This window comes from Zosterops lateralis, assembly GCF_965231275.1.
Source record: "Zosterops lateralis genome assembly, chromosome: 5".
Classification (NCBI taxonomy): Eukaryota; Metazoa; Chordata; class Aves; order Passeriformes; family Zosteropidae; genus Zosterops; species Zosterops lateralis.
In genome coordinates, this window is record NC_139766.1 from 8575931 (window position 1) to 8592114 (window position 16184).

The window sequence follows — 16184 nt, forward strand, 5'->3', positions numbered from 1 at the left end:
CAGGGAATATTTCTTACAGCTTTTTTTTTCTATTCCTTTTTTTCTGTCAGGTTGTATTTACTCCTGAAGCATGGTCTGAGAGGGATATTTCTAGTGGTTTAATGATTCTGTTACCTGTTTCAACTTGAAGCCAGGGCATGTGACAATGCTTTTAAAATTATCTTTCACTTGTTAAATTTGATTTCAACAATGGGAAAAGATATTTTGAGGAGCAGTATATGAAAAGGAATAAAGAAAACAGTTATTTTCCACATGTGAACTTTTCTTTAACATTCAATGCCTTTGTGTTGTAAAAGCTGTGTGAAAAAACAGGTGATCTTCTACTGTGTGAAGGACTTTGCTATCGAGCTTTTCATGTAAGCTGCCTTGGGCTCTCTGGAAGACCAGCAGGAAAATTCATTTGTAGCGAATGCACATCAGGCAAGTTTGTCCCTTTCTATTAATTAAAAAAAAAAAAAAAAAAAGTTACAGTTTCCCCATATATTGTTCTAGGCCATCCTCCTGGACAGAGTATGTATCCTCAGAGAACCCTTATTTATCCTTTGGGACCTGACAGGGTTGGGAGTTGATAGAGTACCACTAAGTGTGCCATGTTTTACAAAGTTCCCTGTTTTCAGTGAGAACTCTCTTGCAATGTGGCTAATTTAATCAGAATCCCATTGCCTTAATAAATGCAGATTATTTGCTTTCTGAGTACAATTATGGATGAGGTTTAAAGTCTGTCACAAAGACTTAAGAAATCCTAGAAAAAAGAGTGGCGAGTGAAACATTTAGAGTTCTTTTTCAGTCCTTTGTGTGTCTGTATCAGTCTTTTGCTTTTCCTGTTAAAAGACTACATTATTGCTATTAATTTCATTGGCTTTTAATCCTGTAATAACTGCTTGGAAGTTCTTAATCTCAAAACTTTGCATAAGATTTAGTTCTTGCTTGTAAGCTCATTTCAGTACATGGAGTAAACCTTGTTGGAACTGCTTCTTCAAAATAAAGCTGTTCCAATTAGTCCAGAAAAAAAAATTGGAGGATGCTTGTCTTTGGTTTTTGGTCCTTCTTCAAATTTCAGAGGACCACAGACAAGCCATCATCCTATTTCATTGGTTTAAAAAAATTTGAAAACTAAAAATTCATACTTGTCCTGGTGTACTGAGGCTTATAAATAAGAACATAAAATCAGATTGGTGAGGCTTTGGGTGTTGTTGTGTACACTTTAACTGCAAATGGGCTTGCTTAGTAACTTTATTTTACTTGTATCTGAGCAGATCAGCATTTAATACTAAAGAGCTAAAGTAAACAAATTGCTGCATCAAGTAATGCAGTTTGATTTGTTGAAAAAAACCTCCTCTACACCACAAAAGCAACTCCGTCATACATAACATAAAGGCATGAGAGAAGTTTTTTTAAATTCATGTGTTTGGATTTTACATTCTATTTTTTATTTTGCCACTAGGTGTGCACACCTGTTTCGTATGTAAGGAGAGAAAGGCAGATGTGAAACGCTGTGTTGTGTCTCACTGTGGAAAATTCTACCACGAAGCTTGTGTGAAGAAATTTCATCTCACTGTGTTTGAGAGCAGGGGTTTTCGATGTCCTCTCCATAGCTGCCTCAGTTGTCATGTTAGTAACCCCTCACATCCACGAATTTCAAAAGGTAGTTTCACTTTACGTTTTTATGACTGATGAATTCATTTTATTTATGGTATGTTAAGGTAAGGAATGTGTCCATTTGAGAGCTGCTAGCTGCAGTTTTGTTAGGCATAAGTGGACTATCAATTGATTCAGAATTTTTTAAAAAGTAGTAGTAGGGTAAGTTTTAGTCAGCTTTAGTATTTACCTTGTTTGTTCCTTTTTTTAAACTATGTTTCAGTTAACCATGGTTAACCATGTTTTCTTCTCAAGAGAATGAAATCTAGAATGTTCAGATGATCAAGGAGAGAGGCAAAGTAGTGAGGGCAGGACCCAAGAATGTACAAACACTGCAGCAAGGCTCAATGAACGTGGAGACATTTTGATTCTGATTCTTAGCTTTGGGCAACATTTGCAGACAAAATTACTTGACTCAGGAAGAGCTGGTGTGCATAATTAAAGTCTTAGAGTGCTTTAAATTGGCTGTAGGGTTCTCCAAAAACCTTTATTAATTCAGCATTGTTGCAAATATGCAAGCATTGAAAACATAACGGCTGGGGGTTTGTGTGTGTATAGAATGTCTCAGCACTACCATCTTTTTTGCTGAAATAACAAGTCAGTTTTGTCCCAGAGTAACTCAGCAGTGTTGTGCTGTGGCACGAGTCAGTGTTGCCCCAGAGTAAGGCGTGGGTGTTGTGCCCTGCAGGGAAGATGATGCGCTGCGTGCGCTGCCCTGTCGCGTACCACGCCGGGGACGTTTGCATCGCCGCGGGGTGCACCGTCATCGCCTCCAACAGCATCATCTGCACCAACCACTTCACTGCCATGAAGGGAAAGAGCCACCACGCCCATGTCAATGTCAGCTGGTGCTTTGTGTGCTCCAAAGGTAAACGGCTGGGGAGGGAGGGAGCTCCTTCAGAAATGCAACATCAAAGCGTTTTATTCTTCAGCTTAAGCGTTGTTTTTCTAATCTGTTCATAGCAAATCGGTAGTAATGTGGCATATTGAGTTAGGCTTTGTTAGGTTTTGCTGTAATGTCAAGTTGGCTTATGCTGCTTCAGGGTTTTAATTTTTTTTTCCCCAGCAATAATTTATTAAAGAATGTTTTTACTTGGGCTTTACCCATCAATCAGAAGCCCAATTTAATTCTTTACGAGAGACACCTAATGAGTATTTTTTTGTTCTTTCCCCTGTGTTCAATGTACTAAAGCTTTTTGTGTCTCTTTATTGCTAATATGTAATATTACACCGTAAATATTTTAAGAGTTGCTTTTAGTTTAGCAGCAGACTGCAAATGGAATCAGTATTAGTTGTTGCTGGGTTTGCCACAAATTAAGTGTGTTTTGTTTTATCCTGTACAATAAATCTGTTCCTTATTGAGAACCACAAAATACATAGTGCTGATTAAACTTGTAGCAGTGAAACTTTACCTGATTTGTTAACAAATTAACATGCAGCATAGCAGCTTTTAAGCTGCAGCCAACTTTCCACTTGATAATTTGTGGAACAAACTAACAACCTTGTTCCTTCAGCCCTTCAAGAGGGGGAAAAAAACCCCAAAGTCATAGAGAAATCTGTTGTGGTTACAATTCTTTTTACAAAGAAATGTTAATATATATTAAAACTATGTTAAACATATTGTAATCATTAAAGTACAGCAAAGTAATTATAATTTGTACATTATTCTGGCATTTTTATCACCAACTTGCTTGTTATTTTGCATGTGTTACTAAGCCAAGTCTGCCAGGCATTCAGATTAGTCAGGATCTTTTGGCTGCTGTACCCAACTAAGTGATGTGTGTATTTGTTGCTGAGGGTCAGCAACAAATGTTTTAACCATTCATTTTCTAATTGAACCTACCACATGTGTATAATTTCTAACCTGTCTGGAATTCAAAACTTATACTTTGATCTTGATGTTTTCCAACCTCTTTTCCTTTTCTGTGTCTGCAGGTGGAAGTTTGCTGTGCTGTGAGTCCTGCCCAGCAGCCTTTCACCCTGACTGCTTAAACATTGAAATGCCAGATGGGAGCTGGTACTGCAATGACTGCAGGGCGGGCAAGAAGCTCCATTTCCAGGATATTATTTGGGTTAAGCTGGGAAATTACAGGTCTGATGAAGGAATTTGTGTTGTTTTACAGTACTGGCATGTTTAACTAAGGATCATACAACTGGTTGCTCCTGTAGGCCAGCCTTGCTGCACACTGATTTCTGACTCCTCTCTGAACTAGGGACCTCACCTCTTTGCAAGTTTCAGGTTCAAAGACTTGCAGCTTTGCTGTTGCCCTTGGCCAAGGCATTACCCATACAGGACTCCTCGAGTCTTCTGACTTCTGCCTCCAGTGTATAAGCTTTCAACCCCTGTTTGTGTCAGAGATCTCTGACACAATTGGTGGAGGTAATTTACAATTGGTAAACTGGTAATTGGCTGAATTACTCCCTCGCTGGCTAGGACATCAGTGATTCAGGTTGTTGGTGTTTCACACTTGGATGAGATTTGAATGAGATAGAGGCAGCTGGGGGTTATCCTTGAAACATTAATTAGTGCTATCAACCTTCTCTTGATCTTTGACAATTACAATATTTGCAGGTCTTGTAAAGATGATGGTTTTGCTACCCAGACACAGGGAGTCCTGTGTGTTTTCTTCTTACCTTGCAGGCAGGTGAAGTCCCACAGGTCTGAGTGTCAGGCTTTCCTTTTCTAGTCTTCTCTCACTCTCTACTAAGAGAGGAGAGGAAAGGATTTTAAATCCTCTTGGATCTTGGAAATAATAATCAGTTACTGCTGTTTCAAGTGATTTTGTTAAACTGTGTCTTGAAGGAAGAGCTTGACTAAAATGCTGTATTTTTTTATTTGTACTTCTGTGCTAGATGGTGGCCTGCAGAAGTTTGCCATCCGAAAAACGTTCCCCCAAATATCCAGAAAATGAAGCATGAAATCGGAGAATTTCCTGTGTTTTTCTTTGGTTCTAAGGATTACTATTGGACGCACCAAGCACGGGTGTTCCCTTACATGGAGGGAGACAGAGGGAGTAGATACCAAGGGATCAAAGGAATTGGAAAAGTCTTCAAAAATGGTACATAGCTAAAAGTAAACAAAAATAATCCTGGGATATGATATGCATGCTTTGCTTTCTTCACGCATAGCCTTGGGGTTTGAACACATGTTTTACAATATTGAATTAAAGAAATTTGTGGTGTCCTGGGCAGCAGTCGCTATTACTGTCTTTGCGTAAAAACATTATTTTAATGTCTTACAAAAGACTGGCATCTGATGATTTTTACTTTCTGGAAAGCTAAAAAAAAGACTAAGAGAGACTCTCTCACACTGGAAGACTGAAAGAGTAGAATTTATACATCTGTTAAGAACATTAACACTCCAGAAGCATTGTTTGTAAGAAAATTGAATGACTGGACTAGGAAATAGACAATGCTTTGTTTTAACACACATGGAAATGGGCAAGTCAGTTTGGGGGGGAATAATCTTCTTTCAGGCATTTATGTTGATGCTGCAATCTTTTTCAGCTTTGCAAGAAGCTGAAACTCGATTTCGAGAAATAAAACTACAGCGAGAAGCCAAAGAAACCCAGGAGAGTGAACGTAAACCTCCACCATACAAACACATTAAGGTAAAGTTTGAGGACATGGGTTCTCAAAGGTTTGAGCTGAGCAGTGAGATAGGGTCAGGTTGTAATGATGTAACTGCTTTTACAGTCATGAGATGGTAAAATTTTGCTTTTGTTGGAGCATGTAGTGGTGCAAAACCAAATTAGCAACCGCTTTGTAACTCTTGCCGTAAAATTGACTGTTTTAAAGTCATGTTTTCACCACTTGAATGCATTTTTCAGGTGAATAAACCTTGTGGTAAAGTGCAGATATACACTGCTGACATATCTGAGATTCCCAAGTGCAACTGCAAGCCCACGGATGAAAACCCTTGTGGCTTTGACTCGGAGTGCCTCAATCGGATGCTGATGTACGAGTGCCACCCACAAGTGTGTCCGGCGGGAGAGCGGTGCCAGAACCAGTGCTTCACCAAGCGCCAGTACCCCGAGACAAAGATCATCAAAACTGATGGCAAGGGCTGGGGGCTGGTTGCCAAGAGGGACATTAAAAAGGTAGGAATTGTTCTTACCCAGAGAATCAGTGGCCTGCGATGCTGTTGGTGGGTTTGGGATATACTTCACTAGTGATACTCGGTGTCTTTCAGGGGGAGTTTGTGAATGAGTATGTGGGAGAGCTGATTGACGAAGAGGAATGTATGGCAAGAATCAAATATGCACATGAAAATGACATCACCCACTTCTATATGCTTACTATTGATAAGGTAGGGTATTTGATTTTTTTTGCCATTATTTACTTACAACCTTACTTTGATCTCTTCTATTGATCACCCTGGCAGGGCACTCTGCAACCTTTGACCTTCTACAGTTTCATATATTCACAGCGTTGCATCTTCTGTGTCTGCACTCTCTGTTCTTAATGAATCTCCTTAGTTCTGTGTTATGTCATAAATTACATACTAAGGTCTATAGGTTGGGCTTTGTTGTTTGAAATTAAGTACAGTACTTACCTGCCTAGTCTTAAAATGAAGTATGAAGTTTGGAGAAATAGTAGTGATACAGTGGAAGGAATTGCTGTTAGCAATCCTTTTACTAAAATTTCAACAACAGAAAATAAAATTCTCGCTTGAGAGAATGTGGAATAGAATTGTGAGGCTGTGTCCTATATAGGGCATTTAATCTTTTTTCCAGCCATCTGTCCCTTGCATTGTTTGTGGCAAAACTAGGCTTGTGCTTTTGTAAAAACTTTTTTCTGAAAGCATTCTCTGTTAGTATCCAGTGAGCCCTTCACAGATTGATTCACAGCAAATTATTGCAGCAGATTAATTAACACACCAAAATAATTCAGCCCCTGTGCTTCTGTGCACACCTCTGAGTATTTTCCTCCTTGGGAGGAAGAGAAAGTGAAGAACCTGGACAGCAGGAGTTATAGATTATCTATATTACATTTCTTCAGTCCCCAGACAGCTAGTTAGGAGAAAAACAAGAGCTGGCTGCCAGTCCTGCATTTTTTCAGTCTCAACCAGCATTCTTTTTCTCAAGGTTCTGTATTTCCACAGCTACTGTTTTCGTTAGTCCTGTAACTGAGGAGTTTGTGCACAGCAGTTACCACTACAGAATGATAAACCACATTTCTCTGAACGCTTGAAGTTTCTCACTCCTCTGCTAGATTGACATAAAATATCAGTGTGTTAAATATCTGAACTGAACATGTATTTGACTAATACTGTAATTAATAAATGCTCATTTTGGGTGTATCTTGCCAAAACTACCAGTGCCATTACAAGGCTGAGCTGCCCATGCAGTGAAGTGTTTGCACGCAGGCAGGACAGTCACACATGTGCTTTATAAAAATGTGCTAGAAGGAAACTATAACAATACCTCATAAATAAGCAAAGCCTTTCTCAAGCAGCTCTGCAAAGTAACACAGATCTGGTGATTTCAAGACTTTATTTTATTTTGTTCATGTCTGGTATATTTGGTGGAGACAGAAATTTAAGAGCAATTGTGTGTGGGAATGGGATGTTTTTAGTTTACCAAGAGCTTGTGTTTTGTTCAAATTAGGCTGATTTGGGGAAAGAAATCTGGTGAGAAACTGGTAATATCTGGAAGTAATCATGCAGTGATTTGGTGTAAATGCCATGAAGCACAGTACTGGTAAATACTTCACAGCTTTGTGAATACAAAGTAAATGGTAAAGGACTGAGTTTGAGTTTTGAAGCTTCCTGGGGAAGGGGGTTCCTTACCATGCCCACCATAATGCTCACAAAAACACTTGTCCTGCCATGTGGCTGTGATGGGTGCTGGGAAAACGTGAGCTAGAGCACAAGTATTGCTTTGGGAGTGTCCCGTTCCAGGCCACATGGGACACTACAGTTTCCAATACAACATGTACCAGCAGTTGGCTTGTGTGCTCTGGATAGCAACATGTCAGTTCTGAATGCAACTGTTGAAATCAGTTACGGATGGTTTTTATATTTTTTTGTGAGGAGGAGAGAAAAAACCTTCATGCTGTTGCTGGTTTGTTCTCCAGGACCGTATTATTGATGCTGGCCCCAAAGGAAACTATTCTCGGTTTATGAATCACAGCTGCCAACCAAATTGTGAAACTCTAAAGTGGACAGTGAATGGAGACACTCGTGTCGGGCTCTTTGCTGTGTGTGACATTCCTGCAGGTACCTCAGCTCGGGTTGGCTTTGGTTTCATTCTCTAAGTTAAACCTTTTGTGCATTTGTTGGTGGGACAGTTGTGGCTTAACTGATTTTGTGCAAATATTTTGTAGAGAACTTGGCACACAGAGGAAATGTTTTATGATCTGCTTTTTACTTTAGTGTTTCCTAATTGTGAGTCCCATGGCTGCTTTTTGTTGCTTGCTTCTAGGGCAAGTATCCTTAGTAAGTTTTCGTTTTGGAGCTCTCAAATGCATCTTTCCCAAGAGAATAATAAGCTTAAGGAATGGATGTGGGAGGCTGTTTAAAAGTGTGTGTTTTCTGGTTTGTGTACATATCTAGCTGGATGGATGGATAGATATTTGTGAAGGCCAGACACAAGCGCAGTTTTGTGAAGTCAAATTTATTTTAAAATGTAATTGCATAAGATGTCATGATATATGGGCTTCTAGTTAATCATTGTCAGTGCTTATAAGTAAGGAGGGAAAATCCTCTGACAATACATCAACAAGCAAGTCCCAAACCAGCAGACAGATAGTAACAGCTGTATTTGTTTGCAATCATTTTGATAGAATTTCTTACCTTGTCCTTTTCACACTCAGGGACGGAGCTGACTTTTAATTACAACCTTGACTGTCTGGGCAATGAAAAAACAGTCTGCAAATGTGGTGCCCCAAACTGCAGTGGATTTCTTGGGGACAGACCAAAGGCAAGTAATATATCAAGTAATACATCAAGAGATTTTGACAGTCTTAGCAGGGGAAGGGTGTAGAAGCTTCAGACTGACTAAATGTGCCTAACTGTGGTCAGTGAGATTATTCTGACATTCTAATTTGTATTTCTCCATTTAAACTTGACACAGTATTATTATTTTGCTAAGATTAATTTAAAAATTATATTGAATGGAAGAATAAAAAATGTGAGTTTTGAATGTGGAAAAGAAGTTAGCAACATATATCAAGAAATGATCTGTATGATTCCTGTCCAGGTTAGTTTGAAACCTGTAATCCAGCAGAAGTTGATGGAGCTTGCTGAAGGGCTAGCATAGGAGTGTGAGGGATGGCACAAGTACCACCTGTGAATGTTGAAATGCTGTGCTTTCCTGTAGTCCTTCACACTGCTCAATACCAGCCACTTCAGAGGGTGAACTGGGAATCTTCAGAACCCACACAGCTGTTTTTTGTTAAGAGATGGACTTAAATGACGTTTCACATAAGCCTGTGAACATTTACACAGACAATCATGAAGAAATTAAATGTTACGGTTTTGTTTTATGGAGCTGTCTGCATTGGTAGATAGAATGGGCTAATTTTAAAGAAAGTAGGTAGTGATTACTGGGGTGAGAGGGAGGGAATGATGGTAGGGATGTTGAAAAATCATCCAAAATTTTATATGATGTGGTGAAGGACAGTTAAAGTGCAAGTGGCAGAATTGAAGTTAGATTGAAATAGGTTAAGGTTTGGTATATTCTTCCTGTCATTAACTAGAGTTCCTGAAGTTCTGCTTTCTGTTCCTCAAAGAAAAATGTGGACAGGTTTTGGTGATTCCAGCATGAGTATTCACAGCTGGAATAGAAAAATGGATATTGAAGTGATTGGTGGTACAAGTACATAATGAGGGTATCTTAGCCACAAGTAGATTAGACTGGAAATTGAAAGACCTTGTGTCACTGACAAGAAAACAAAGGGGTTTTTTTCAGTAGGAAGGTCCTGCAGGGAGAAAATCTGGTTTCAGGATGACTTTTCACAAGGGTCAGTGTAGGTTTTTTGTCAACACAGATCAGTGAAGCACTGGGCAGGTCTGCCCCAAGTCAGGTTTTTGGCTGTGTGCATGGTCTGCCAGGAGTGCCAACAGCTTGGCTAGGCTGTGTAATGTTTTTCCTTTGCAAAACTGGCATTTACAGTTTCACATCTTACTCCTTTAGAATTCTTCCACTAATGCCTCAGAAGAAAAAGGCAAAAAGACCAAAAAGAGAACACGGAGACGCAGAACGAAAAATGAAGGGAAGAAAGAATCTGAAGACGATTGTTTCCGTTGTGGTGATGGAGGCCAGCTGGTTCTGTGTGACAGGAAATCTTGTACTAAAGCTTATCATCTCTCCTGCCTTGGTTTGGTGAAACGTCCTTTTGGTGAGTCAACCCATGTCTTACACTTGTATAAATAACTTGTGCAGGTACCTCAGTTATTGCACTGAAACCTTTTCGGGGGGTATCATCCTGGAAACACTGGGGATGTATGGCAGGAATTTCATTTGTGCATCATGTGGGAGCAGCTCCGTTTGGATTTGAAGACAAAATGGTGGCCTCCTCTGCCCCTCTGGCAAAACAAGGCATTTGTATTACAAATGTAGGTAAGTGAGCACATCACCTGGTTAGGAGCACTGTGCTCCTGCCACAGGAAAGTTGATTCTGTCTAAGAAATGCATGAAGCCCTTTGAGTTCAAGCCAGAAGAACAGCACCTTCTGAAAGAAGGCAGGTAGGGAAATTAAGAGCAGCAGACATCAGGCTGCAGTTCCAGATATCGCAGGAGTTACCTGGTTCCAGTCAGCCATGTCAGGTGGGATATAAAGGAGGGAAGCAGGCAAAGCCTGTTATCTCAGAAAAAAGTAAAACAAGGACTGATGAAGTATGCTGGAGTGAAAAAGCAGCTGTAAGTGAAGCACACCAGTCATTCCTGAGCAAGACTGGCAGCAGACAGGGGCCTGATGTAAGAGTGGGCTGCAGGTGACCGGATGTTTATGTGCTCTACCAGCCTTTGAGTTCTATGAAATGCTATTGAGTGAAGCCTGAGTCATTTCTTCTAGCTGGAGCTGACTCCTGTATTTAAATGAGAGTGTGTCAAGTCTGCTCCTTGCAGCTGACAGCTGAGCTTTACAAGTATGATACAGTATTTTGTGTGTTGAGATCAGCCCCGGTAGTTGCTGTCATTTGCTTTGTCAGGAAAGTTGTGCCTTGTTCAGCTGCTACAACACAAAACTTCTTTAAGGGATGATGCTGTGTTTTACTCCCCACTAATGGACTCTCTGGCTTTGATTGCAGGGAAGTGGGAGTGTCCTTGGCACCACTGTGATGTTTGTGGCAAACCTTCTGTTGCTTTCTGCCACTTCTGCCCAAACTCTTTCTGCAAGGAGCACCAAGACAGGACAGTACTAAATTCCACGTTGAATGGACAGTTATGCTGCTCTGAACATGTTCTCGGGGTGGATTCTGTTGAACCTCGGAAGACTGAGAAACCCCGCAAAAAACTGAACAAGTACAAGCCCAGGAGAAAGAGGAACAGATGGATGAGAGCTGAATGCAAATAGTCATGGACTGCAGTTTCTACTGCTAACACTATCTTGTAGATAAGTTGTGAATATGACCAGGGAAGGACACAATTTTACGTATATTCTGTAAAGGTTACAGCGGGGCGGGGGGGGGATTTTTTTGTTTTGTTTTTTTAAATCCACTGAGCCAACCACAGCAGTCTTCTGCTGCTTCTGCACTGATAACGAACTGCATAGTTCAGCAAACTTCAGGACAAACCAAACTTAATACTCAGCATTACAGTTACACTTGAATTGTTACGAATGTAAAATGTTCCCTCCAAAATACTTGCAGGCTGGAGGTAGGTTAAAATCAAACCAGGTAGGTGTAAACATAGTTTTTTGAGATAGTATTTGTCAACCAACAGATGTTTAAAATAGTATATCCTTGAAAGAAGTTGTTAGTTCTCAAGTCCTTTTGAGTAAGAAATGGCTTGGTCTGTGGTCCCAGTGAAATTTGCTTGCCTTGTGTGTTTTTTGAGCAAGTGCTTGAATGCCAGTCATGACCCAGGTGTGTCTCTCCCTGCAGCCACACACACAGCAATTGGTTTGTGCTCTTCAAAAAGGATTCTTAAGCAATCATGATCATAAACATCCTTCCACCAAGAAATGTGGTGTGTGGTGGGAAAGGCACACCCTGTACCAGAGAGGAGGAATCTTTGTAAGAGATTTTTTTCTATACTGTTTTTTTCTGTATTTCATCCCAGCAAAATAGAAGTTACTTGATCTTGCAGAGCTGTACAGGTCTAGACTTAAAGGGGTATTGTCTTGCAATCTAGGCCCAGTAGTCTAGGATTTTTGTGTCTGCATAAAGATAAGTCTTTAAAAGCCATTATTTGGAAAAAAATACTTGATTTTTTTTTTCCCTCAGTGGCAGGTAAAATGCAGAGGCAAACTTTTCTTTGGAATGCTTGGAATCCAAGCATTTCAACTTTGTGATAATACAAGAAATGCCCAACAAGGAGCAAGACCAGCCCCATGAGTGAAAGAGAAAGTGAAGCTTGACTGAAGTGCAAAAACTAAATTCAAAACAATTAAGTAAAAGTGAAATAGATTTTTGAAGAAGCATGTAAGAATTTTGATGGGAAATTTAGCCTTACTCGTTCCTTTGGATAAAGTTTGTATAAAACTGGCTACATGACAGACTGAAATTTTTTGTTACATTTTTAGGAGCTCTGCTCTGGATTGTCACCACTGTGTTGTGCCAGCAAAGCTGTTTTGAATTCCTCACTCCCATTAGCATTAAGTCCTCACTAACTCACAGTGAGGTGAATATACAGGACTTAGTGTTGATGGAAATAATTGTAGAACTAGGAAAAAACAGTAAAGAAAAACATCTTTGCCAGTTTCCTTCCCAGTGCACCTCCATGTCCATTGAGCCATTTGTGTATCTTCTAGCTTAGTTTGCCCTTAATAGTGCAGGAACTCTGTGTAGCCCTTTTGAAAATGAAGCCTTGCTATATCATGGAAGTGTATGTTTTCTCCCCAAGGTATTTCCTCAGGATTTGATTTAGTTGTTGTTGGAATTACCAAAACCCCCGTTTATTCCCAACATGTAAAAAACTTTGGTTTTATTAGAAGATATTAATTGAAAGAGGTTATAAAAGTTGCATTGCCCTATGCTGAACACTTTGGTTTCTGATTTGTGACCAAAATGTTTTGTTTTTTGAAGCAGTTTTTATAAACACTGTTGGAAGGTTAATTTTTTTTTTTTTTTTTTCAAATAATTTTGAAGAAATAGCACAGTTCAAAATCAGGGGAAGTGTTACACGTTTGTATTTTTTAAAATGGTATGCCAAGCCTTGCACTCAAGTTAAAATTCAAGATTCTTTAATTGATTTTGAGGGAAACTTTTTCTCTGCCATGGGGTTGAAGAACAGCCCCATGCATAAAATCAAAACCAAAAAATGATATTATGGATGTTTCTTTAGTATTGGGTTTCAAGGGAAGGAAAATGAGGTCAGGTAGTAAAGCAGAAATATTTTCCTCATTGCTTTGAAACAAAATGAAGGAATTTGATGTCATTGGGACCATTCTTTGAATACTATACCATGTAAGGAAGGCTTTGTAAGAATACTTTTTAATAAGTTATTATAAAATTTTTCCTTTACATTCCATTGCTTTCATAATTCGTTAATTTTTTTTTTTTAGTTGTTTTGTTGCTTCTTCCTCTTCATGTGTAGGTGCAACAGCTCTGTCACTCTGGAACAGTGATGCCCCAGGTGCTAAGAGGCAGATCCCCCCTTGCAGAAGCCACTGACTGTTCCTGACAGGCAGTGCTGCAGTAACAGCACCCCTGGGCTCTGGGCTGAGGCACAGAGCCCACAGCCTCTCCTGGGGCTCACAGCACATTCAGCACAGCAGGATGCAGGACAGCCACCCCTTGTGTCTGTCTGTGGGGACAGAGGGACTCTCTGTTCACACAAACAGCTCTGAGCCAGGGGCTGTTTGACCTTCTGCTTTCTTCTACCTCTCCCTGCTCTTTACTGCTCCACCCTCTGGGCCCACTGAGTTCTGAATCACTGAGACTGCAGACCAGGAGCTCACTTGGGAGTTCCCAGGAATTCATTCCTGCTGCTGGGCACGTCCTGGAGACTGGTCCTGAGGAGGAATGTGGATCATACTCTCCCTTGATATGTACTGGCCATGGAACCCCTTGGGCTCTGCTCAGGCACTCAGGTGGTGATCTGGGGGAATTTTGGTTTCTGTACCAGGACAGGTGGGGTTTAGGTGCATTGTAATGAAGGCTTCTGTACCTTGCTCTGCAGCCTGGGAAAACGGGCTAAAGTTTTGTTTTAAAAATAAGACAGAAGAAAAGTTGTGACATTGTTTTCCTACTCCCATTCTTGAAACATGAGGTAAAACAATCCTTAAGACTTGAGCTTTCTCATGATGCAACTCAATACCTTTTAGCATTCAGCAACTTGAAGGATTTTCTGTTATAAATTAATCTAAACATTAACTGTGGCATATTATGTGGCCTTAAATGATGTTCTTTGTGTCTTGCCCATCAAAGTAGCAAAATGTCTTTCACTTTTCTAGCAAAAAGCTAGATACATGACAGCCAATTTCAGAATTTGTTGTTCTTTTATCACATGAGCAAGCATGGAAACAATTTTCAGTTGAGTATGTTAGATGTATTTTCATACAACCTAGGAAAAATAATCAGAGTAAATGTCTGTTTTGTTCAATAGCTTTGTGTTCATGGTCAGGTTTTAGGAGGTTTTTTATTTGAATTACTTGGAAAAGCAAAATATCTTGAAAGACGTATTAATGGGATTTTTCCACATTGTTGAGTCTCATTATTCCATGTTTGACTGCTTGAGAAACTTCAATGTCTTATTAAATGTTGAATTTAATTCCTAGTTATTTAAGAAGTTGCTAAGTCTCTTTTGTAAAACAGCTCTATATACTTACTTTGGCACTCTTTTTTTTTTTCTTAAAAGAAAAAAAGTGGAATTGATACATACTAAGCAAGCATGGTTTGGCAGTGAGGGAACAGGGCTTTGTTCTCTCATAGGGAAAACTTACACTCCAGGCCTTCCTAAGAGACGCCCTGGAAATACTGTTTTAAGCTTCTACAGAGGTGATAATGATTGTGCTGTGGCTTGTTTTCACACTGTTGCTTATCACAGAAATGCTGACATTTCTTGCAGCCCAGTTTTTCCAGTGCTGATCTCTGTTGCTCATAATTTTACAGGCTTTTATGACACTGAGCTGGAGCTACCCAGCCCAGCCAGCACTGCTCCCTCAGGGTCCTTTTGCTGTCACAAATGCAGGTCCTGCTTAGTCAGGTCTGAATTTGACTGTTTGGCTTTCCAGACAAGTTTTTTTGGATCTGGTTTGGCTTCACGTGTGGAGTCTCCCACATGTGACAGTAGGTACATTTTTTTAAAGCATTTCAGAGATTTGCTTTGATACTGGTGCTGATAGTTCTGCTGAGGTCACCTGGTGCAGTGCATCAGGATTGTGTCCCTCTGCTGCTCTGAGGAAAACCACAGCCTTGGGCCAGAGAGAAACTTCTCATCTCTCCTAAATCAGCAGTGGAAGAGACTGCAGGGAGCTCTGCCTGTGCTGGGCAGTGGGGAGGGTTGTAGGTACCACCCCTGTTCGTGCTGACCCAGATTAGAATCACAGAATGGTTTGTGGTGGAAGGGACCTTAAAGACCATCCACTTGGAAGCCCCTGCCATGGGCAGAGACACCTTCCCCTATCCCAGGCTGCTCCAAACCCCGTCCAACCTGGCCTTGAACTCTGTCTGCCCACAATGGCTGATGTACCACTCCTCCACCCAGTTCCTCACCTGACAGAGTTGATAGAGATCAGAGAACTGATATATTTTCTAAATTCTTTTAAACACTTTTAGCACCTTCCCTGGGGAGAGAAGGAGCTGAGGGCAGGAACCACTTAACCCCCCACAGCTGGGTTCCTTCAGCCATCTCTGCTGCTGCAAGACTAAGTGAGAAGTAACACCTGCTACCATCTCTTTGCAGAGTAATTTAAAATCGTGGATTTTTTGACAGAGATACTGTTTTTGCTGGCCATGGAGGGCTGGTGAAGCACAGCACTGACACAAAGGGTCACAGCTGGCTGGGCTGGGTTTACACAGCACCTCTGTGGGAATGTCACTTTTCCTGTAGGAGGAAAAGGAAAACAAGGTGGGAAGGTTAAGAGGCCACAGGTACGCGTACTGGTTTCATGGAGCAGTTGACACTGGCTCCAGTGCAGGTGATGGGCATTTTTGAGTGCCTGGGATGCTGGCTAAGCATTGCCCAGAGAAAAACATAATAGGGGACATAGAGCAAACAAGAAGTTAAGAGTAAACCAGCCACACACAGACATCATCTCTGGAAAATACAAATCGCGTTAGTCTGCGCAGATGGTTAAACTGGGCTGGATGCACAGGAGGAGGCTTGGAATGCCACAGGAAACAGGTACAAACCACTCCTGCTGCTCTCCTGGCTGGGGGATGAATGGAGTCAGGGACAGAACTTTCTTTGTCCAGGCATTTAGGCAGTGGGTCTCCT

General features: G+C 40.7%; 1 protein-coding gene across 4 annotated transcripts in view; it reads left to right on the forward strand.

The window, feature by feature from the left end:
* NSD2 (nuclear receptor binding SET domain protein 2) overlaps positions 1–14511 on the forward strand; it is a 98808-nt gene extending 84297 nt beyond the window's left edge. For 3 of the 4 annotated variants that reach the window (XM_083861719.1, XM_083861718.1, XM_083861720.1), the window contains exon 13: positions 297–518. In XM_083861719.1, coding sequence (XP_083717845.1) covers positions 297–443 — 147 coding nt within the window. In that variant the 3' untranslated portion in view covers positions 444–518. Of the gene's footprint in view, positions 1–296; positions 519–1444; positions 1646–2326; positions 2507–3573; positions 3731–4491; positions 4698–5145; positions 5250–5468; positions 5739–5830; positions 5948–7716; positions 7859–8454; positions 8562–9776; positions 9982–10891 lie in introns of those variants that run through there. The other variant, XM_083861721.1, reaches the window with a different exon arrangement.
* Positions 14512–16184: the final 1673 nt, after the last annotated feature.